Below are 21842 nucleotides of genomic sequence, written 5' to 3' on the forward strand. Positions count from 1 at the left end.
ACGAACAGCATACAGCAAGCGGACAGAGGGCAAGGTAGATGATACATCATGTAGCGATTGAACCAAGGTCTTTATAATTTGTCAGTCTTCAATTCCTAGACAAGTAGATTGCTCAATGTTAGAATGATTCGTGGGTTGTAGGATTGCGAGTCGAAAGAATCAACAACGAAAGGAATGATGTGAATAAAGTACAAGAAAGTGGAACCTATATGACGAAAGCAAAAGTGGCATCATCGCTTCTATCCATCCTTATTTACTTCCCAGAAAAACATGATACAGCAACGCGAAGGTTATTCCTACGCGAAAGATGCGAAGATAATATCCGCAAATTGTAGTTCAGTTGTCTCGTGAGTGCTTTTCGAAATATCCACCGCTTGGGGTGCGGCCAGCGCGTACGTGGCCCGGAGATGTAGGCCTGGACGTCGAAAGCCCATCAGTAGAGAGAAAGGGCGTACCAGGAAGCTTTATGGAGATCTCGTTAGGCGATGGGGAGGCTGGTGAAGCATCCCCACTCTTGCTTTCCTTCTCATAGCGATCCACGCGGATTGGGGGTGGACGGAAGGTCTGACGCTTGGCCTGGGCAGATGCAGAATTTGCATCCTCGCAAAGGCAAGTAACCACCAATACTGCGAATGACCCCAGGAGATACTGTGAAGATTAGCACCTACTCACAACGGGAGGAATACGGGTCACATACATTGGCAGTGAGTTCAAACTCAAATAGCCAAACGCTAGCCACCGTGGTGAGTACAATACTCGCAGCCATGGCCATGTTCTTGCCATCTCGGAATGCATAACCAATGTAGAAGGACGTGGCAATGCCACCAATAGCCTGTACGACAACAGTAGACCAAACAATCCAGTTGTAGCCCTCGAAAAAGCCATTGGCAGCAACCTTCTCGCCATCCAAGAAAACAACCCCAATGAAAAGCGCCGGGAATATCGAGTAGACGGACAACTGCACGTTGCGAATCCAGAGTGAAGTCGACTTCGCACTGTCCTTCAGCACTTTCTCGAAGTAGACGCTTGCAACGCCGGAAGCGAGGCAGGCGCCAACTGTGGCCAAGAGGCCAACGGTAGCATTTAGTCGAGGGTTGGCGGTCATCATATCCTCCTCAATTCCCTCATATGTCGCAGAACGCTTATGTAGACTCTCACGTCCTAGCTTGGAGGCTTTCCACTCTTCCAGAGACCGCGGGAATGCAAGACGCGCAGTCTCATCTTGGAGGGTCATATCGTCAGGGTTTCCTGTGGGCATCTGCACCAAAGCAACGCCCGCCAAGAGAAGGACCATGAGTCCCAACTTCCGGAGCGAGACAGGTCTCTTGAGCAATACCAAGCTGGCTATGGCCACAACGATCAGTTTCAATTGGTATGATGCTTGGAAAGTGGCTGGCGGTAGGTTCGACAGAGCGATGTACTGCAGCGAATTCGCAAGCGTATAGAGACAGGCAGGAATAGCAAGCTTCCAGCTATCACCGGAAAATATGGCAGTTGTGAGGGAGAAGAAAAGAGAAGTCGCGGGTACTGAAGGAGGGGCTGTCTTCGAAACCTCGTAGAGCGCCATGGTCAGGGAGATGGCGAGCTTGACGACCTCATTGAAGAAAACGGCGGTTGACGTAAGGTAGCGCTTGCCGCCAGCGGGCGACATAATCCTGGAATAATGCAATAGCTATGGGAGGACAAGATATAAGCAACCAGGTACGCTATGATCGAAGTCGACGGGAGCGACTCACCAAGACAAAGGACGTACACTGCACGGTCAACTATTTTCAAAAACCCGATGTCAGTGTTTACAATACTCCAGAGCTTTTACCAGACAAGCAGCAGCATTGCCATAGTGGTGAATGTGTGCATAGGATAGGTGACTTACCAGTGCCCAAGACAGGTGTTTCCAAACCGATCCCAGTCCCGAGGACTGGCGCTGGGCGGACTCCCCCATATTGACGATGCTTGTCTTCCCCGTAGCGAAACTGTCGTTTCTTTTTGAAAGGTAACGAGCAGGTTGAGTTATAAAAAGCAGTCGAATTGTTGGGCGGCGAAGGGACAGGAACTCCGCACTCGATTACCGAGGATGTCGCATACAGATTGGGCGCGTGGTCGTGGTGGGAGAGGGGTGTCTTCACGCTTGACAAGGAATTTGCTAGCGAACTAGACCAGCACAAAGGGAACCGACAGAGTCGCGGAGTATATGAGAGATCGGAGAGCTCGAGAACGGAGCTCTCAAGGAATGAAGGCCTCAATGGAGGTCGAAAAACTAGGCGCAAACGGGGGGAGAACCAGAAGAATGAGGGAGCGAATGGACTAAAATATGAGGGATCCGGGGTATTCTTGAGACGCTTGTTTGGGCGGTGTGGATCACGGGGCAGGTGGCGGTCTAGTCCCTTTGCTTGTTCGGATGGGCATTTTTGGTTCCTCCCAGCCATACATTAATTCAGATCCAAAGCAAGTGCTTCGACTTTCGCCCAGAACTTCCCCCCTGAGGATCGCATCTGACGTCAGGTTAAGACATACATGCCTCGATCGACCTCGTCACTGCACTGCGCAGATCCAGCTGACGGAATATCTGCCCTTTGTACCCACAACAAAGCGCGCAATCTGCAGATTACGCTACGTTCCGCTCATCATCAACGTGCCATAATACTATTTGGTGAGGTCCGATCGGCGACACAAGATATTGCAGTCAGCTAATATCACCGTGATATCAATAATAGTAAGCATGCATGATCTGCAGTAAATCTTATCACGTTACAAGGCTTGGTCTTTTGACGGGAATCAAAGCCGACGGCCTAGCTACACAATACTCAACAAAGGGAGGGCAGGGCCAGACCCAGTCGAACGGACGTTTCTTGGCAGAACTCAGAACCTTGGTTTGTGTACCAAAGTTCCAGTTCCCCTCTATACTCGCAACGCACGGCCGGTGAGGCCTCGACGTGGGATTATGTCGTCGGGCGGGATCATCATCGAATTTTCTCTCACCGGGGTCATTACAGCCCATTCCATGCGGCTCGGACCGGAGAGATTTGGGGGCCCAACAGCAATTCTTCACTAATGCTTCAACCTAGGCCATGTAGGTTAAACTTACGGAAGCCGACTCTCGAAGTCCGCAAGGTGGGCCTTGCCATTGTGAAGACGAAAGATTGACAACACCCATATAAGCCGACTTAAGTTCCAGTGTTTGATGCTCCTGACTTTCTGGAGGGAAAAAAAAAAAAGAAAAGAAAAAAAAGAAAGAGCAAGAAGGTGAGACTATACGAAGTGGTCATTTTACCGCCATGATACTAAATAAAAGCGAGATCGTCGCGACTGCAACTCTCCTTGCAATAGCTTGCTATGTCATCTGACTGACACCTTCCGTTGGGTGACCGTTTGCTTCTTAATGCATGTCACTGTTTCGACCCATTTCCCATCCTTTCCCTTACTATTTACACCTTCTGAAACTCTCCTCGATATACACTTTGCGAGAGAAAATATCTGGATGAGTTTGAGCCAGCGAACGTCCCAGGACTTCTAATCATTTATGACGCAGCAGGAAACCATGGATTGCGGGTGTAAGCCCAATAGTGGAGTTATCAGCATAGATGATTCAATTATGTGGACAGTGTCCGATAGTAGGCTCCTCAAGTCTAGGTCATCAATCTACAAAGTGTCTTCTGCCATACAGCATGAGTAACCATAACAAAATTTGAATATTAGAAACTCAGAAATAAGAGCCAAGTGGCCGTATCTCGCTTGATCAATTTGAAAAGGAGAACATGAATAAGGAAAATCAAAGAGCGTATGTTGAGTCACAGGTATGGAAACGGGTGAGTGAGCGTGCGAGCGCTGGTAGGTATTGTAAAGATTGAGTAAAACATGTCATAAAAGTTCGAAATGGTAAAATGAGTGGGTATCATGAGTGCGAGCATCTTGAAAACAAGCAACATCATGTTCAGTGTACAGCCGTCATAGTTCCGTTGTCGTTATTCCACCGCAATGTCCACATGGGAAGCTCCTCCCTTTGCTTCGGCTCCTCGGACTCTTCCAGGACGATTGCCTCGCTGCTATCTGTACGCCGCCGTGAGTGCCGCCTCTTGTCTTGTGGCACAGCGGGAATAGGCCGACGAGGTGGTGGCTTTTGAGACGGTATAGGCGAAAAGCGGTGGATGGGGAGCGTTGGTGTTAAGGGTGAGGCAGCGCTGGTCGATGGAGACGAAAGACCCTCGGAGAACGCCAAGCTAGCACGTGGAGAAGGGAATGAGTTGATGGTCCTCTGCTCCTCGTCGGAAAAAGTGCTTTGACATACGGAACCTTCCCTTTCATTGCGGTTCGCACTGGCTTGGGCCGATTTAGGAGGGAAAGCAGGGCTAAGGCGTAAAAAGGACATGTCTGATCCATAAAACGAATCCCGCGAAGGGACAGACAGCATGGAACTTTGGTCAGGCTCCAAGGTACTGTTGAACCGGCTCTCCTGGAAGATGCTGGGCGTAATCTTCCCCTTCCTCTGTCTCATTGCCTCAAGGAGATGCTCCTCCTGTCTCGTCACCGCGATGACTCGGCTTCTTCTGTTCACCTCCTTCTGGGAGGCGGAGGGGGGCTTTCTGAGCTGGCTCTGTCTCTGATGATTGAATATTGGATCTCCATGGTAGAATTCTGGCTCAGAGATTGTGGGTATTTCGCTGGATCGACGAGATTGGCAGCTGGCCATATAAGATGACCTCTCCGCTGATGACTGAGACACATCTCGTCGAGCAGATTGAAGCCTCTGTGATGAGCGCGATCCACGGCTAGTGACAGACGTTGGCTGATCAATGCTCCGTAATGTGCCCTTTGTCGCTTGTGCCGCCGATGCTGTACATATCTCTGCTTCAAATTCGCCGTAGGTTGCAACGCTGTCCCTAGCATTTCGATCTCTGTTTAGTCGATCGCTGTTGAGGTCTTCGTCATCATCTTCATCCTCCGAAGAGGAGAGGCAAAGCACGCTGGAGCTATTCAAGTCCGCAGTCTTCAGTGTAGTTCGACTACTCTTTTTTGGCACCGAGCACTTCTCCAATGCAGCAGACGCATGCAAGTTTGGTCTCCTAGGGTCGGAGTGACTCGAAGCGTGATGTGAGCTTTGGCGAGGGCGAGCTTTTGGAGATAAATAGGTCTCCTTGCTCCACTCACTGCCGGAACTATTTGAGGTAACCTTCCACAAGTTATCCTCCGGGGCGCGAGAATCACCGGTTCGCCGTTTCTCTTGGCCTTGGGATCGTGAATGTGAGCGATTAGAGCGACCCTTAGGATTGCGCCGAGAATCTTGCTGCAGTTTCTGCAGAGCCAAGTCCATCTCACTGGCCCGCACAGTCCTCTCCAAGGACGGATCAAGCCAATTCGAAGTTTTAGTCTCGTAGGATGATGTCTCAGGAGCCCGATCACTGTAGGCTTGGTCGGTGGTCTTCACCAAGTGAGGTGGCGTCTTTGTGAGTCTAGTACCAGCTGCATGGTTCTCGACGTTCTTTGTCTTGATGACCGGATGCTCAGAAACTATGGAGATAGCAGAGGGAGAGGCCACCAAGCGCTGCGGCGACAACAGTGGCTCAGCGGTTGCCTTAGGCTTTGGAAACAGTAGAGAGAGATCGATCCTAGGTGGGCGCATTTTACGCTTTGAGTCTTTCATGGAGCCTTTCGGTTGCCTGAGGCTGGAACCAGACTCGGCGCTATGTTGTGACTCTGATTTACTATCAACTGCAGGTCCGAAGTCGGATGTCGCAACTCCAATGCCAGAAATTGCATTGGCCGACGAATCCCGTGAACTGAAGTAGGAGAATAGGGCGGAGGCTGAACCTGACTGATGAACTTTCTTGGTCGATGCTGGCATAGGATGTCCAGAAGCATCATCTGGGCGAAATTCATGGCCCAGTAGAGGTGATGATGCCCGAACACGAAGGTGTTGTTGGGGGATATTGGTCTCTGGAGCAGCAGTCGGGAAGGGAACAAAACCACCACTCTTCTGCGATTTGATCTCCGGAGCCCTCATGAAGCTTGGTCGTCTCGAGCGTCTTTTGTCGTCACGCTTGGGATGAGACTCGTGAACGGAGGCATCTGTTGCGCCGAGGATCTTGTAGGCCTTTGATGTGTTCTCGTTTCTCGAATCTCCCGGGCTGGCTGCGGGTGAACGCACTCCACTTTTAGAGGCATGCATGCTGAAAGTCCTTGGCGGGATAGGTATGGACTGCTAGAGCATCAATAGATTTAGTATGGGCGTGACCCAGGTCGACACTCCGGGCTGCAATCCCAAGGTCTCTTCTCCGAAAATCGAGCTATAACCAGATAGCAAGAAGTGGATGAAGGTTTTAGGGAGCAAGAACTGAAGAAAACAATTGATCCCGACGTCTTTTGGTCGGAGGATTCAGGAGGTTTGGTAGAAAGCCGGAGGTGTCTTTCACTGTTCCCCACCCCAAGTCGGTGAGTACCCCCAAGCCCGTATGTTTACCGTTTCGGTCACTAAAGATCCTCGTTTCCGGGCGCCACCAGACACACCAATTCGAGATTGAAGAAGCGGTCAAAAGAATGAGATTTCACAGGAATTGGCGTTCTTCTTAAAGACTGTGTCAATGTACCGAGCAGGGACTGGAAAGACGGATCAGGCGAGTCACGGAGAAATAAATAGAGAACTAGAAGAGTAAAAAGGGAAAAGGGAAAAGAGGGACTATGCAGGTCCGGCGGAACGAGTGAAATATGACCTGGCTAATAGTAGCAGCTCGCAGGAATACAAAAAAGAGGGTCCCCGAGGAGCTAAGTTGTGAATGATGTAAACAAAATTTGCAGGGAAATTGACCAGAATCAGAGAAGAACCGGCCGTGCGAGCCGAGAGACCTATTAGGTACTATATATAAGTGGCCGCGATTTCATTACATGTGAGCGACTGAGGATGGGGGGAAGGAATTTCAGAAGCGTGGAGGGTCGCGGCTTAAGGGGCAAAGTCAAAGACGCCAGAAACAGTCTAAACTCAGCATGGGCCAGCTCAGAGTTGAAGAGATCCGCGAGGAGCATAGAAGGCTCATTCGCCAATGGCTTGGAACCAGAAAATCGACGGGGAACAAGGCCATTCTCGTGGGCCCAGATGATACCTGGTTGTCATAGTACTCCCAGCCGAGCGAGAACCGGCAGAATGGTCCATCAGGAGAGAGCAAGAGACGGGCGACAGGCTACCTACGTTAGCCCAGAGAATTAAGATTCGTGTCAGCAGACAATTGCAAGCCGGTAGTGGCACCCTAGCACCCTACAATAGCAGTAAGAATCGACAGGCACACAACCATGGGTCCATAGATCGCAAAGCGGCTCCTGAGAGCTTCTGAGTGGCCCATCCAAGTGGAGGAGGTTCGAAGGTGGATTCAATGGCTGCTGGTGGCCCGAGGCGAGCGATTCCCATTCAAGGCAAGGCAAGATTTCGAGGAGGATGGGTGGAATGTCCGTGTCTTGCAGCTGTTTATTTTTTATTATTATAATTTTGTATTTATTTTTTTTCTGTTTTCTAAATTAGTTGTTCCGAAATCAGACCATTTTTCTGGTGGTGGCCCAATATGTGTTCGCTATATACGCATGAAAATTGTCAGAGCCCAGCAAAACGCATCGTCCAGCAGAGAGCGCATTCTCGTACCTGATGATAATAAGTAGTATGTATGAGTTGGCCAGCAGGGATGAACAACCGCGATATCCCACCATCATAGATCTGAATATAGTCTGGTCTCCCCTTGCGCCGTCTCTCGTTCGTAAACTTCGACCGTCTTTCCTTTCCGTCTTCTTTGGATTCCAGGGGATATTCTAGAGGCCAATAGTCGCTGCAGTCCTTCGTCTCTTTCTGGTTTAGACGCGGCTGGACACGTGCGCCCGGGTTCGAGTTGAACAATTCGGGCGATGCGGCAGGAAACCAGCGCAGCCACTTCATGATTCTTGCTAGCAGTCTGTTCTTTCTTCTGCCTACAATACATTCAAGTCAAAAAGCAAGTAAGACATTGCCACCATCTTTTCTCCGTCATGTAATAGGTCAATTGTGTGTTTTCGGAATTACTTACACGTCGTATGCCTCTGACGTCCGCACCGGAGATTGGACCGACGCGTGCACTCCGTCAGGAACCAGTCATGGTTTCAAATTAAGGGGCTGCAGCCGCTCGGGCTTCTCCACGGGTTCTGCCACTCGCGATCGATGGAGAGTGAACTGGTGAAGAACTACTCTACCATCGCCGCTTTGCCCGCTCAGCCGTCCCTTGAAGTCTCTTCCAATAGGAGTTGCAGTTGCTGCTGATCGTCATCCCGCTCACCAAATGTTATACTCAAGCGCCATAGTAGTGGGGTTCCCCAAGTGCCGATTCAATAGTCTTTGTGAACTTGATCCAAGCAGGAACAGAGGTCTCTCAAGAGATCGACCCTTCAGGCTGTAAACGGGATGTCATTGGGTCTGTTTATTTCTAATTCCTACGTACCATCCCCTGGCCCTGTTGACGCCCGTGACAATCCCGCTAATGGCTGTGAGGCAAATAGTCGTGCACAGGGCATCAGTCTCCGCCATGGAAATGCAATCCTCAACGCATAATCTCAAATCTTGGATGCATGTGCTACTCGATCGTCGTCAATAATCGACAAAGCCATTGCTAGGTTTCCATGGAAAGTTGCTGGAATAGCGCCCCGTTAAGACACCTTATCGAAGGTTGATGTTCAAACCTACCAGGCCATCGGAACAAAATTGATTGACATCAGCATAGTTGAGTGTTTAGACCCTTTGGTCATGGGGAACTGTATCAGCTCCTGTGATGTGCAATGGTTGCCATTGTTGGGAGGTCGCCCCCTATAGAAGAACATAACACACTGGCTGTAACCAGAACTAGGATCAGCTACACACCAGGTCTACACCCACAACACACTCTCACACAGATTATTACGTGCCGCTTCATTAACCCCTTCATCATGGAAGTAACTACAGCAGGTGAAGACCGAAATTGAACAGCGTCCGGAGCTCATCAGTACCCCTTGTCCGTCAAAGTCATTGCTTTTGCAGATCATCGGCCAAGCCGCCATCCGCCCGACCGTCAACTTACCGGATGTGTCCGGACGCTGAGGTTTCGGACGCGCACCTGGTGACGTGACTTGAATTACTCAAGGCGAGACATCTATCAGAGAAGCTCTACCGATGATCCTACCATCAAGAGAGCCCTACAAAATCGTAAATCTTTTTGTGACTTGCGTTTTTATCCTCAATTTCTTCCTATACGTCTTTAATGGATCAACTGTTATCTTCTGCTGTATAGACCTAATTATCTCATTCCAGTTCCACTAGCGGCACAGATCACAAGCAGCATCCATATATGCCCCTCTGGATGGGTGCTAAGGGAAAGTCGCAAGTTTGACTCCTTTGATCACTGAGACATCGGTTCAGCTTAGAGCCTCCGCCCTAGACGATCTCGAGGATATGGAAAGTACCCCCCGCAACGTATAGAGTCGCAAACAGACCTGAAAGGATTAACAGCACTATACAAGCTAACAATCCTTACCTGTGAAAAGGGAAAGCTTATGTTCCCCCATGAGGTCTTGCTGTTTGCCGAATAGCCTCCATAGCTATACCCACTGTTCCAGCACGCAGTTACTACGTACATTGAAGGATCCGCGGTTCAATACCACTCTTCAGTCAATAGAGTTGTTTTGTCGGTTTAAACGGCTTACTCGAAGATCTCTTTACTGCAGCGGTGATTTTCTCCGACTCCTCTCGTCTGTACTCGGGGAGTTGTCTACTCTCAAACCTTAGTATCCAGAGCTCTAGCCTGCTCCACGCCGTTCCGCAGAAATTATCGGGGAGGTCGGACTGTTGATAAGCTTGAACAGCAAATCATTGAATCTGCATAGACACAATGTCGGATCACTTGCGGGTTCCTTAACGACTCGGTACTACATAAGATGCCACTGTGCTCCAAAAGGCGAATAACAGCTCTAGGCTCCAAACGTATGCGAGACTGGCTGGTGAACATTTGTACTGCTTACTGCAGGTCCGAGTATTCAGATCATTTGACTCTATATCAAGCTCTTCTAAGCTGCCAGAATTCTGCATAGCTCGCAGCTGAGGGGATAATAGCGTCTTCGTATTTTGGACACACAAAGCCCATTATCAGCGGACTTCTCTGCAAGCCCATTAGGTGTTTAGCGATTTCAATACCTTCAGCGCATACTTCGCGACCCGAAGCTCCAGGCTAAGACCATCTCAGAGTAGTGGAGATGCTCTAGTTACCAAGGCGGAATGAGGTAGAGCATCCCCAGTTTTCGGTCCAAGCATTGCCATTGCTCCTCCACCATTCAATCTACAAACAGACCCATAGTTACAAACATCAACACAGACCCCAAATACTCGCAAGTTAACCTTCATCGGTGTCAAATAGTCGACAATAGCACCACTTTCTCCTCATCCACTTGCTAAGGAGCTTCAATTGCGGGGAATTGGGAAGTTTCGAATCTTAGTGCCCCTTTTTATCGGGTCCGTGACGATCAACCAAACCTTGATGTTTACTCGCTTTTCCTCCCTCGAACAAGAAAAGAAAACACCTGAACCAATCTTCATAAGCCAAAAATAGAGAAGCTCGTCCCAATAGTACAACCTGCAGAAAACAAAGCCCGAAAAAGAATCTTCCTCACCTTGGTCTCAAACGTCTTGGATTCGCAGACACTAGCACACACTAAGAATTGGTTCAGCCCTGAGGGACTTCAACATGAACTTGACTTGACTGCCGCACCGAGCGAGTCCGGATCCCCACGTCTATCATTCCCGCATTAAGTTATTGTATCCTCGTCTACCCGAAAATAGAAATTGCTGACTTGACACTTCTCTAACTATCGGTACCGGCCTAGTGTTAGCCCCATCCCTACAAGCTCTTGGGACCTGGATTAGTTGGAACTCTGGATAACTCCCCTCTTAGCCTGTAGCCACTCCCGCATCCCTAACGATCGATCTAATCCCCCTTTCGACAATGCTCCGAATATGACGGCTCAGCACCACGGAGCAGACTCTTTCACTTTCCTAGCAGATTTGATTTGATTCGGATCTATACAGACACTGGTCCTTATCTAGTCTACTCTATCTAAGCACATGCACTTTGCCGAGCTCGATACGCGAGCGGATAACTACTTACGTGCAGCGTGCAACTGCGTACTAACTAACTAGGCTACAATCATGTGAATAAGGAGTAAGTGAGTGAGCAAGTGGATATATGGCCGTCGATCATAGCCCCCGATTGCCTCTACACTACACTACAAACCATAGCAATCCATAAGGAGAAGAAGTGCGAAGCGAACTTAGCTCATCGCATCGCGCGTTTCACGATCACACCTAGACAGACTTCCCCTTCTTTCTCCACGGTATCCCAAATCACTCATTAGTAGCAGTAAAAGGATACGTTCGGTCATAAGGAAACAGAAGTAAAAAAAAGTTAAGAGAATCGGGTTCGGCAGTCCGGCAAGCACGGAACTGCCGGGCCAGACTTGGAGTTGTTTCACCTTGTTACTTAGCCATGAGCTTAAACCTGTCAGGGACTTTCAGGGCCATGTTTTCCATGGCACGACACAAACAAATGGAGAACTCCTGGACCCTTTGTGTCAGAGAGTGTCATCGCTAATTTGGGCAGGGGGAGGGGGAAGAGACAAAAAGATAGCGAGATTTTGAAGCTCTCGTTCGGTAGTTTTGGTATGTATGAGATCCGGATGATATTTGTAGTGGTAGCTTCTAAGGTAGAACTTCTACTATTCGCGGAGGCATGCTGAAAGAGCGCGCTGGACTATAATGCTATAGTTAGTACTCGGTAGCTATCTGAGCAGAGGGGCAACCTTTTCTTCTTCACTCCTTAAGGTACCCAGTTGTTTAACTACGAAACAGTGTCTGATATCATGTAGATCTAGGGTGCGTGTTCCGTTTTCGTTATCTCGGTGAACTACTATGGTATGTAGAATACCTAGAATACAGTCCGTCCCAAGGGCCGAATAGCTCCGACTATGGTGATGGGTGGTCATGCTCCCATAATACATAACAGGTAAGTAGCTAAGGTAGCTAGCTGCGAATCACTGAGCTTCTTCCTCTTCATACATTCCAGGGTCCTGCTCGTGCCATGGCTCGACTCCCTCCACTCTTTTCTCCCCATACCGGACCCATAATCTTCATTCTTGAATCAATAGTTGCTGGGTTGAAACACCGGGGTTGCGGGTGCACTGCACTGACCGGATACCTCAATTGTCGGGTGCACGGATATTCTAACCACTATCTTGAGAGGAGTTCCCTCCAAAGACGCCATTTTTGTCCCAACCTCTCCTCCTTGGTGCTTATATGGTCGACCTGTAATGCTCAGTACGCGAGGTTTAGGCTTTCTTCGGTTGTTTCAAGTAAGAGACAGCGACAACCTTCGTGCTCGGGGTGAGTATCCGACTAGGAACTGTCGTTCTCAGAATGCTCCGCGCCAACATCGACAAATTTGGAGTAATTGCTGATCTTGCGCCTCTTTCGGTTGCTGCGGCGTACACTGCCTTCGCTAGAAACCCGACGATTGGGTGTTTGCTTGGAGCGAGGGGTTACGTTTTTGACGGATTTGACTTGCTGTTCGGCTTGATTCCTACTGTCTTTCCTCAGGACTCGATCACTTCCTAGCTTTGTTGGGGACGCATCTTTTTGAGCAGTATCTTTCGGGGTATTGGGTTGACTGTGTTCGTTTGCCAATGACGCCAGTCTCTTCCGACTTCGGGTTTCTGCTACCATGCTAGTGGATTTCTCCGTGGGTTCGGGTGTCTTCCTTCCACTTTCGTGGGCATCAAGAAGCGATTCTTCTTGTTCATCTTCCTGAGAAAATGATCTTGTGATGCAGTGTAACTCATCATTTGTCACTACTTGAGATGGCTGAAACGAGTCCTGCGGAATATCGTGGACGTACTGTAGTAGGTTAGCATTGCGGTCTGCCCTCCGTTGCAGGTGAACTTACATGATGCTGAATTTTGATCATGGGGCTAAGTATCTCTGCTTGTAGTCGGAGTTGGATGTCCCCCGAGCTAGGGAACATGAACCTGGGCAAGCCCTTTAGTGAGAATCCTCTGACTTTACTTCCCGGAGTCGGCTGGAGGAGTCTGCGCTTCTTCAGCAGATCAGTGATTTGGACAGTGGTATGCCCGTTGCAATCTGTAAATATTAGAGGGTATAGCAATGTGAATTCTGGGGTACCCACGAAGCTTCTGTGTGAATAATGACGTTCTATGGGGATAACCTTCGTTTGATATGATCCTCACTGCTCTCCTCAAAAGTACCAAACTATTCATCTCATGGAGCAATTGAGGTTCGTCTGGCGTAAGCAAGCATCGATAGCAAGCATGAATGTCGGGAACTCTTGGGTCATGGGCATCTTCGTATCCGTAGCATAACAAATGTTGGCGCGTTTGACAAAAGGCACATTGGGCCTATCAAGATTAGTCTTAGTTTACCTATGGGTTGTCAACTTACCATGGCCTCCTCTTCACCATCCCAACCACATTGGCATCTGACACGGTTTTGCTCCTCGACTGTTCTCGTAGCAATGGAGTGATGTGAATGCAGATATTTCTGGATTCTGTACCTGCTTTCTTCTGTGAGGACAAATTTCCGACTCTTCGTTAAATTGCCGTTCTCAAACGTAGTGCCAGGTTTAATTGGCTGTGTAGGTACCAGTTCACCATCCAAACCTTCGGTCCCTTGCGACTATTCAAATCAGTCACTTTGCCAACCGTCTCAATGCTCAAGTCTCATGGGCCTTCAACTTACAGGTAGCATCATTTGTAATTGATGCTTTTCCACAAGATCCTGCGTAGACACTTTCTCATACTCAGCTTTCTGGCAAAACGATAAGCAAAGATCGGTGTCCTGGCGTAAGGAATTCTCCCTAGATGCACTGCCACTACCTCCCAGTATGCGCAAGATGCCCTCCTTGTCATCAAACCCTATATCTTTCATTCTTCGCACGGGGTCGTTGAACTCAAGATCAGGAGGTATCTGAGGTAGCGGTTCTGCTCCCTCGGGCTCGGGGCCAATCCACTTGAGCGAGGTGACTTTAAGCCCAACACTACGCCATCAATCAGTTAAGGTAACCAGAACATGGGTAGCCACCTACGTATGTCGTCCGCTGTTCATTTGTCCACAAGACTGCGATTCCCTTTTCCAGTTCTCGTTGAGTGGGAATTTGATCGTATCATCCTCTGCCCCATTGAACCCCGGAGGTTCATAGTCAAGAGGGCAATCCTCCGTATAGAAAAGGTGAACCCCTAGGCTTCTCTTGTCTGGGAATAAAATGAGCGGCAGTACAAGGGACTGTACAAAGATACATACTCGGCAGAGTGGGAAGAAAGGCACTAAGAGTGATCAAACGCCTTACGATCGTCTCTAGGCCTATCCGGGCTGTTTGTGCTGTTTTCATGTCGGCCACACAGCCCATTGGCTCGATAGATAAGCTTTCAAGGCGAGTGTTGACATCATTGTCCACCCCTGTGTATCTGAAGGAGAATGTGTATGACTCTAGTACATTCTCGGGCGCATCCTTATCGACGAGTATGGTCAATTGAACAGCTTCAAGCACGTTTTTGCTGAGTGCATCGAAGATGCCGGTTTCCTAAATATGTAAATAGCGAGGATCATTACTAGCGCTAAAGGAAACTGACCAGAATATCAAGTATCATATCCGCTTTGGGATCTGACCCCCGGAGTATGATCTTCAACGGCTGACCTTTCTTGCCTCTGCCAAATGGTACGTCTTCTTTGCAAGCGAGGACTTCGCTGTGTGTCTTCTTGTCAATGAATTGCCGATAAGAAAGATCGCCTTCTCGTTGAGCTTCTCTCAGGTCCCGATCGTCGAAACATGGAAGCGGTAAAAACTCCCTGCGCAACACGTATAAGACTGGCTCTGATCTGGGAATAATCTAGGTCGACACCCAACTAACCGAAGATAGAAAAGTGTTCCGAACTATGCTCTGATATTAGCGATATGAACGCGTATCATGGAAGAGAAAAAGCCGCATACCGAGACATGTAGCATGATCTGGACCATCTCCAAGCTTTGCAGCTGCTTCAAATGCATGCTTTCTTGGAGCTTCAATATGGCGGAAGCTTCGATCACATCTTGTGCCCTGATGCGAGCAACAGGCCTGCTGTCAGCGGCAAGGGACCGGAGATTCTGCGGAGTCTGTACCTGGACCGTCGAGGGAGGCCCGGTGAACTTAATTCGAACCATGCTGGGTAGCTATATGGTGCAACTGCGCTACATGTGGGCCTTCAGGAGTAATACTATGGAAGATGGCGGTCAGCAAATTATGCTAATGAAGGATGAGACTGGGAGTTGAGGCACCGTGTGAAGAACCAAAGTCAGGTTGACGACAAACGAATACCCACGGTATGGTCACGGGAGTCGCCAGTGCGTTTGTCCCTCCATCGATACTGGCATTTCTTTAGAACAGAATTGGGCAATGGCCATGAGTTGCTCTGTATGTATGGAGAGAATAGTGCGATTACTTCGTATGTCTCCTTAGTCTTTGAAGTTTACGTCTCACGTAACGTCGTCTCCGGCAGGTTTGGAACTATATATAGAGAGGGGGTGAAGTTGGGTTGGTATCTTGAAAATTACCCGTCACTTCAATGCTGCAGATACCACATTTTTGAAAAGCGGTACAACCAATAATGCTATAGCGTTGAAGTGGTCGGTTTGCATTCTTGAGCGGTTTCTCCTGAACAACGGGCAGAAGATTGTCCGAGACATCTTGTAGGGAAGATAAACATGATGCATCAATTGATCTGCTTGGCTTTAATCGAAAGGGTATCCCCCTTTCATGAAGCAGTACCATTTGCGGGTTGGTAGATTAGAGGACAAATACTAGTATCGCTACTACTTAATACCTAAGAGATAGTACATTCATATTAGTTGTCGTATACTCCCTCGCAGAGAGGAGCGTGATGGAATTGGTTTGGCTAGAAATCACACATGCCCCGGCTGATAACGCTGGCCTGAAACACTTGATAGGGCAGTCCCGCGGTAGATGAAATTACGAGCCACAACCCCCATCCCCTCATCCTGTGTGATACGCACTTATCTCTGGCACTTCCCCGCAATGTCCTCTGTTCACATTTCACACTTGGGCAGTTGCCATCCTATCCTAAGGCAATTTATGTAGTTATCTGAACAGCGTCTGATGTGTAACTGATAAGCTTCAATGTATGCAAAGCATGAGTGTATCAGTAGCTCCTTGGAGAGGAGATTGATGTGGGTTGTTGTTATGCCCACTAAATGTATGGTCGGATACCGGTAACCGAATATTCCAGCGAGTAAGTCAACTATGTATTCTATCTACCGCAAGCAGTTGAACCATCGAATCGAAAAAGACGCCGAAAGGATTCTGGACGATACCTTGGACCCCACCATGTCACGTGGATTGGACCAGTGGCAAAGCCAGCCAGGAAAACCAACGGTTACCGGGTAAAGGGCTAACTGGAAATTCTGCGAAAGTCTGAGGTCACATATCGAATGAATTTGCGAAAGCACGAGAGAAAAAACGTAAAACGTGAGATGTCATATGCAGTTGGTGTGCTGGAGCAATATCTGTCAAGTGTGAAGAGATCTGGGATGATGGAATCTGGCGGCGGCTATCATCCATCCACAAAGCACCAACAGCGGTCCGACAAAATGATTAAATTTCCTTGTTTTGGGATGAGCATTAGAGAGCCTGATGGCTCAGTGGGGACAAAGCAGGCACCGTCATGTTGATACAAAGTAGTCTACCCTCATAGTATCTACTACGTACTAGTAGTATAATTATCTGGTAATAATTACTTTAAAAGTAGGCAAGCAGGACTGCGAATCAATCTTGTTAGTGCTGTTGTATCCAGTGTCCCCTCCCGAGAAAGACTCTAGTCATAGTCTAATAGGCACAACACCCGTCAACTCCACCATTGGATACATCGTTAACGATCCTGGAAAGTGGTTCTCACCCCAGGGAGAAGTGCTCCGAGCGCTGGGTGATCCCCGACTGCAGGACGGCAAATTCAGAACCCGCCTTGCCTCTAAGGTTTTTTTCCTTGACCCTTTTTCATTTGTCTCCGTTGCTCCTGGTTTCTCTCTTGTCCATTCCCTTTCCCTCTCCATCACTGGTCATAGACTATCCTTCTTCTACCGCCCTCTCTCTTCCCCTCTTTCTCATTCTTCCTCTCTGTCTCACCTTATGGGGAATCATCGAACCGTCAATATTTTAAATAGGATTTAGTCTTCACATTGCGGAGCCACCAGCCTCGGGAAGCCGCCAGATTGGGCTAGCCGGGAGCCACTGAGGACAGAACCGCCGGCTGCTGCGAAGAGCCTAAGCCTGACCTGAAGGAGGCACAACCAACCACCTTCTGGTTCAGCTCCCTCGATCATTCTCCGCCGCCCAACACCTCCTTGTCAGCAGAGAGCACGCCACAGCCTGCCCTCGTTCACTTCCTTCTACCTTCTCTCTACACATCGGCCTATCTTCACACCCACCCAGGCCCTTATTCGATCGGTATCCACGGTCATGTTTTAACGAACACTCCTCCACAGCTGTGCGCATTCGGTTGCTCTTTCTGGGCGTGTATACCTGTTAGCGGTCCTTATTTGACTCCGACTTCTTGCCTGGACGTACGGCCGATCAACTCCCTCACATAAACAACAAATTCCCACATTCACCTCACCTGTTTCTCGATACGAAAGGGCCCTCCAGCAGCCATATCTGATGCGTCATAGCCAACAAGTCTGTCGAAGCTGATTTATCCTTGCCACGCCATCACGCTACTACACGCCTTTCTTCCTAGGAACCCAATCTCGGACAAACCACTGACCCAGTCGCATATTCATTCGGCAACCTGATCATGGAGGAAGATGGAAATGGTCGTGGCCTCGGTCCTGGGTCTCCCAGTGCCTCCGTCGGTCAATTTTCCTTCGCCCCTGCTACCCGAACCACTGTTGTTACGACGACAACCACCACGACCACCACGTTTCCTCCCGTGCTCATTAGGCCGCCACGCGCGACGCAGGATTTGGATCCTAAAGTTTACCCACTGGCATCTGCCCCTACACCATCGGCGTTACGGAATATCCGATTTGAACTTGGTGGTAAATCGGTTGTGTTTAATGAACCTGAAGATACTGCGGGCACATTGAACGAGGTATGTCTTTATTTCTTGTTGTTTGCGAGCTTTTCACTCTCCGGTCACGCGACCGGACTTCTGGATCCTGTGAACTGACTTTCGTAGTTGCACGAGAAGAATGACGCGCTCAAAAGTTCGAACGGTCTTGTGCGATCAGTGGCTTCCTTTACTTCGGACGATACCCAGCTATCAAGGCGTCTTGCACATAGAACCTCCAACCAATCTTCTAACCACCTTTCGATCTCCAAGCGTCGGCTTACGGAAGCACAACAGGGCTCACTACGGGCACGTCCGGCGCGAGTGCCGTCAGAGCCTTCGTTCCGTTCCGCCCGATCTCATGGCTCCACGCCAGTACATCCTACCGTGGCTGGCTTAGCCACCCCGGAGACGGAAACCAATAGCAATAACGCCATGGAAGGAATATTGTCGAGAAGGAGGATCCACAGTGCGAGTAATGCTCGTAGGGAGACATTACTACGGTCTCCGTTATCCTCAGAAGTCGAGTCTCAGGGGCCCTCGCAGACGGTGGACGCCAGGAAAGAGACCTTGCGTACAAATACTGTCATGCAGGAACATGACAGACAATCTGGCTGCGCGAACGAGACCCCTTTTGCCAGACCTGCACTGGAGAGGACAGGGTCTGACCCTAGGCAACACCTGACCGGGATTGCTGCTAGTCAGGATTCAGGATACGATGCACCAGGTGACGGTTCTCAGAATCTGCCTGCGGAGTCATCTTCGCAGCCTTTTATTGACAATATCGTTGCCCAAGATATGTGCTTGCCCAGTCCCAGTCTGTCTCCAGTGGCGGCTCTGAATGCTGCGAACATCGATTCTTCTTTTGATTCTGCTGAAGACCAAGAGGATACGGACTCCAGCTTTGACAACGGCGAGGCTCGCTTTATTGGGCCTTTGCCCGTAGGGGACACCAATGGCGAAGCGACGTTTGTTGCCAAATCCGAACAGCTTGCAGGCCCAATGATGCAACGCCCCACTTCCATGATGGATATTCCCAATGTGCTGGACTTCTTTGACTCGGTACCTGACGGAATGAAAACATATATGATGTATCAATTTTTGAGGCGCTGTCCGAAACAAACGCTGCACTTTGTTGCGGACGTTGTCAACCCTGCCTTGAAATGTGACTTCCTGTCCCTTCTTCCGCTTGAGCTCAGTCTGAACATCGTGAAATATTTTGACGTTCAGACCATGTGCCGCGCGGCTCAGGTGTCCAAGAAATGGAGGCATATAATCAATTCCGACGAAAAGTCCTGGAAGGAACTTTTTGATAGGGACGGATATGTTCTCCCTGAAGGGGAATTGGATCGTGCGATCAGGGAGGGCTGGGGATGGCAATTTCCGAATGGCTGCGAGGATTATGAAAAGGACATGAGTATGTCTCCTTTCATTAAGCCAGATCCAGAATCTTCTGTTCCTGCCTTGCAATCCTTTGGCGAGTCTAGTGACAGGACTTTGTCCGTGAGTCGCCGGCCTAAAAGGAAAGCTTGCACCCGCGTGTCTAGCCGTAAACTTTCGAAGCGAAAGATATCCTCCAGTGGCACTGATCACTCCGAATCTTCGGACTGGAGGAAAGAGGTTTCTGCTTCTGAGGGGCCTTATGCGGCGGCGAATGCGGCGGCGGCGGCCGTCCCATATCCGGACATCGGCTTGCCGTCGCTCCGCGGTCTTCACCTCTACAAATCGCTGTATCAGCGTCACCACTCAATCCACAAGGCTTGGATGAAACCCATTGTCAAGCCGAGACACATCGCCTTCCGCGCCCATGATCGGCACGTAGTCACTTGTCTCCAATTCGATACGGAGAAAGTGCTTACCGGGAGCGATGACACGAACATCAATGTTTATGACACTAGGACTGGGGAGCTAAAGGCCACCCTTGAAGGCCATGAAGGTGGTGTATGGGCACTTGAGTATTATGGCAACACTTTGGTTTCTGGGTCTACCGACAGGTCGGTAAGAGTTTGGGACATCGAGAAGGCTCGGTGCACTCAGATATTCCATGGCCACACCTCCACAGTGCGCTGCCTGCAGATTGTCTTACCGGTCGAGGTGGGAAAGAAGGCCGATGGCACGCCCGAGATGATGCCAAAGGAACCGTTGATCATCACGGGCTCTCGTGACTCGAACCTTCGTGTATGGAAACTTCCTAAACCAGGTGATCCGGGCTATTACCAAAGCGGACCTCATGTCGATGACACGGACTGCCCTTACTTTGTCCGTGTCCTCAGTGGACACCAGCACTCTGTCCGGGCGATTGCAGCGCATGGTGACACGCTAGTGAGCGGAAGCTATGACTGCACCGTGCGGGTATGGAAAATTTCCACAGGAGAGACCGTTCACCGGCTTCAGGGTCATACACTGAAGGTGTATAGCGTTGTCCTTGATCACAAGAGGAATCGTTGTATCAGTGGATCCATGGATAACATGGTCAAGGTATGGTCATTGGAAACGGGTTCTATCCTGTACAACCTGGAAGGCCACACATCCCTAGTTGGTCTGCTTGACCTCAAGTGTGACCGTTTAGTGTCGGCAGCTGCGGATTCTACGCTGAGGATTTGGGATCCTGAAACTGGACAGTGCAGGAACATGCTGAGTGCTCACACTGGCGCAATCACTTGTTTCCAGCATGATGGCCAGAAGGTCATTTCAGGATCAGATCGGACACTGAAGATGTGGGATGTAAAAACCGGAGATTGTGTCCGAGACCTTCTCACCGACCTTAGTGGCGTGTGGCAGGTAAAGTTCAACGACCGGAGATGCGTTGCTGCAGTGCAGCGTGACAGTTTAACATACATTGAGGTGAGTTCAGTCTATCAAACATCCAATTGCCGCCTACTAAGAAGCATTAGGTCCTTGACTTTGGCGCTTCGCGCGATGGAGTACCAAGCGAACAGTTAGGAAGACGCATCGTCGTCAACAGATGGGGTCAGGAAGTTAGTGACACTGACGAAGATTACGACCTTTCAGACGCCTGAAAACATTACATCTTGTCGCCCACCCTACCTCTACTTCACTGCTTGGGCAGATGAAAGATTTTTGTCCTCCGGAGCTTTTAAATCCCCTGCGACAGGCAACACAAACGGCTGTCTTCTCACGTTATATTCCCCCTTTTCCTTTTTCGCGACATATTCGAACCATGACATAACTACGATACCCCCCAATCAATGGAACTATAATTACCTTTATGAGAGTTTGCATAGCGCGGTTAGCATCCCTTGACATGCTGCATCATGACGGACAGGCGTTTTGGCATACAAAACGGACTCACCAACCCAGCCTCTTGTCTAATCATTATTCTCTCTTACCTCCTTGATCATACATCCGCATGCTCGATATGCATCCTTTTATCCTCATGTGCGCCGCTGTCTAACACGTGCGCTTCCGCTCCCGAACCCCTACATATTCCGACTACCCTGTCTCTGTTTTATATCCGAATAGTATAGACTTGAAGTGGCCTTATTTTGCAATCGAATACGATAAGGATTTAGTACATACATACTCAGCTACCTCACCCTTTCGTAAGCATCTCCGTGCTAGAATCAGAATATCTTTGTCGACCATCTTTAGCCTGGAAGCGCATAGCTCCGTCGTTGACATAGTCAAATATAAGACTACGGATCCCCCGCCCCCCGGGGAAACGTGGTGTAAGATGGCGCGGTCGTTAGGGGTC

General features: G+C 49.4%; 4 protein-coding genes across 4 annotated transcripts; 1 reads left to right on the forward strand and 3 right to left on the reverse strand.

The window, feature by feature from the left end:
- Positions 1-27: 27 nt before the first annotated feature.
- BDQ94DRAFT_146835 (putative UDP-galactose transporter) lies at positions 28-2286 on the reverse strand. Its single transcript, XM_026766902.1, has 4 exons — positions 1874-2286; positions 1737-1766; positions 698-1672; positions 28-648 (listed from the first exon to the last, which is right to left on the reverse strand). The coding sequence occupies exons 1-4, from the start codon at positions 1940-1942 to the stop codon at positions 337-339; spliced, it is 1386 nt and encodes a 461-aa protein (XP_026624527.1). The 5' UTR covers positions 1943-2286; the 3' UTR covers positions 28-336.
- Positions 2287-3296: 1010 nt separating this feature from the next.
- On the reverse strand, positions 3297-6800 carry BDQ94DRAFT_146841 (uncharacterized protein). The gene has a single exon (XM_026766903.1). It carries the CDS (start codon positions 6161-6163, stop codon positions 3932-3934), a length of 2232 nt encoding a protein of 743 aa, XP_026624528.1. The 5' UTR covers positions 6164-6800; the 3' UTR covers positions 3297-3931.
- A 5615-nt stretch (positions 6801-12415) lies between these two features.
- On the reverse strand, positions 12416-15230 carry BDQ94DRAFT_160515 (putative meiosis specific protein Hop1; the record flags this gene model as incomplete). The annotated part of the gene is made up of 10 exons (XM_026769228.1): positions 12416-12913; positions 12963-13156; positions 13203-13431; positions 13475-13708; positions 13772-14069; positions 14118-14283; positions 14333-14612; positions 14662-14878; positions 14941-14963; positions 15021-15230. 10 exons carry the CDS (start codon positions 15228-15230, stop codon positions 12416-12418), a joined length of 2349 nt encoding a protein of 782 aa, XP_026624529.1.
- A 2163-nt stretch (positions 15231-17393) lies between these two features.
- On the forward strand, positions 17394-21672 carry BDQ94DRAFT_146854 (WD40-repeat-containing domain protein). The gene is made up of 3 exons (XM_026766904.1): positions 17394-18169; positions 18257-20971; positions 21022-21672. The coding sequence occupies exons 1-3, from the start codon at positions 17873-17875 to the stop codon at positions 21145-21147; spliced, it is 3138 nt and encodes a 1045-aa protein (XP_026624530.1). The 5' UTR covers positions 17394-17872; the 3' UTR covers positions 21148-21672.
- Positions 21673-21842: the final 170 nt, after the last annotated feature.

The sequence above is a fragment of the Aspergillus welwitschiae genome (genome assembly GCF_003344945.1).
Source record: "Aspergillus welwitschiae strain CBS 139.54b unplaced genomic scaffold BDQ94scaffold_23, whole genome shotgun sequence".
NCBI lineage: Eukaryota > Fungi > Ascomycota > Eurotiomycetes > Eurotiales > Aspergillaceae > Aspergillus > Aspergillus welwitschiae.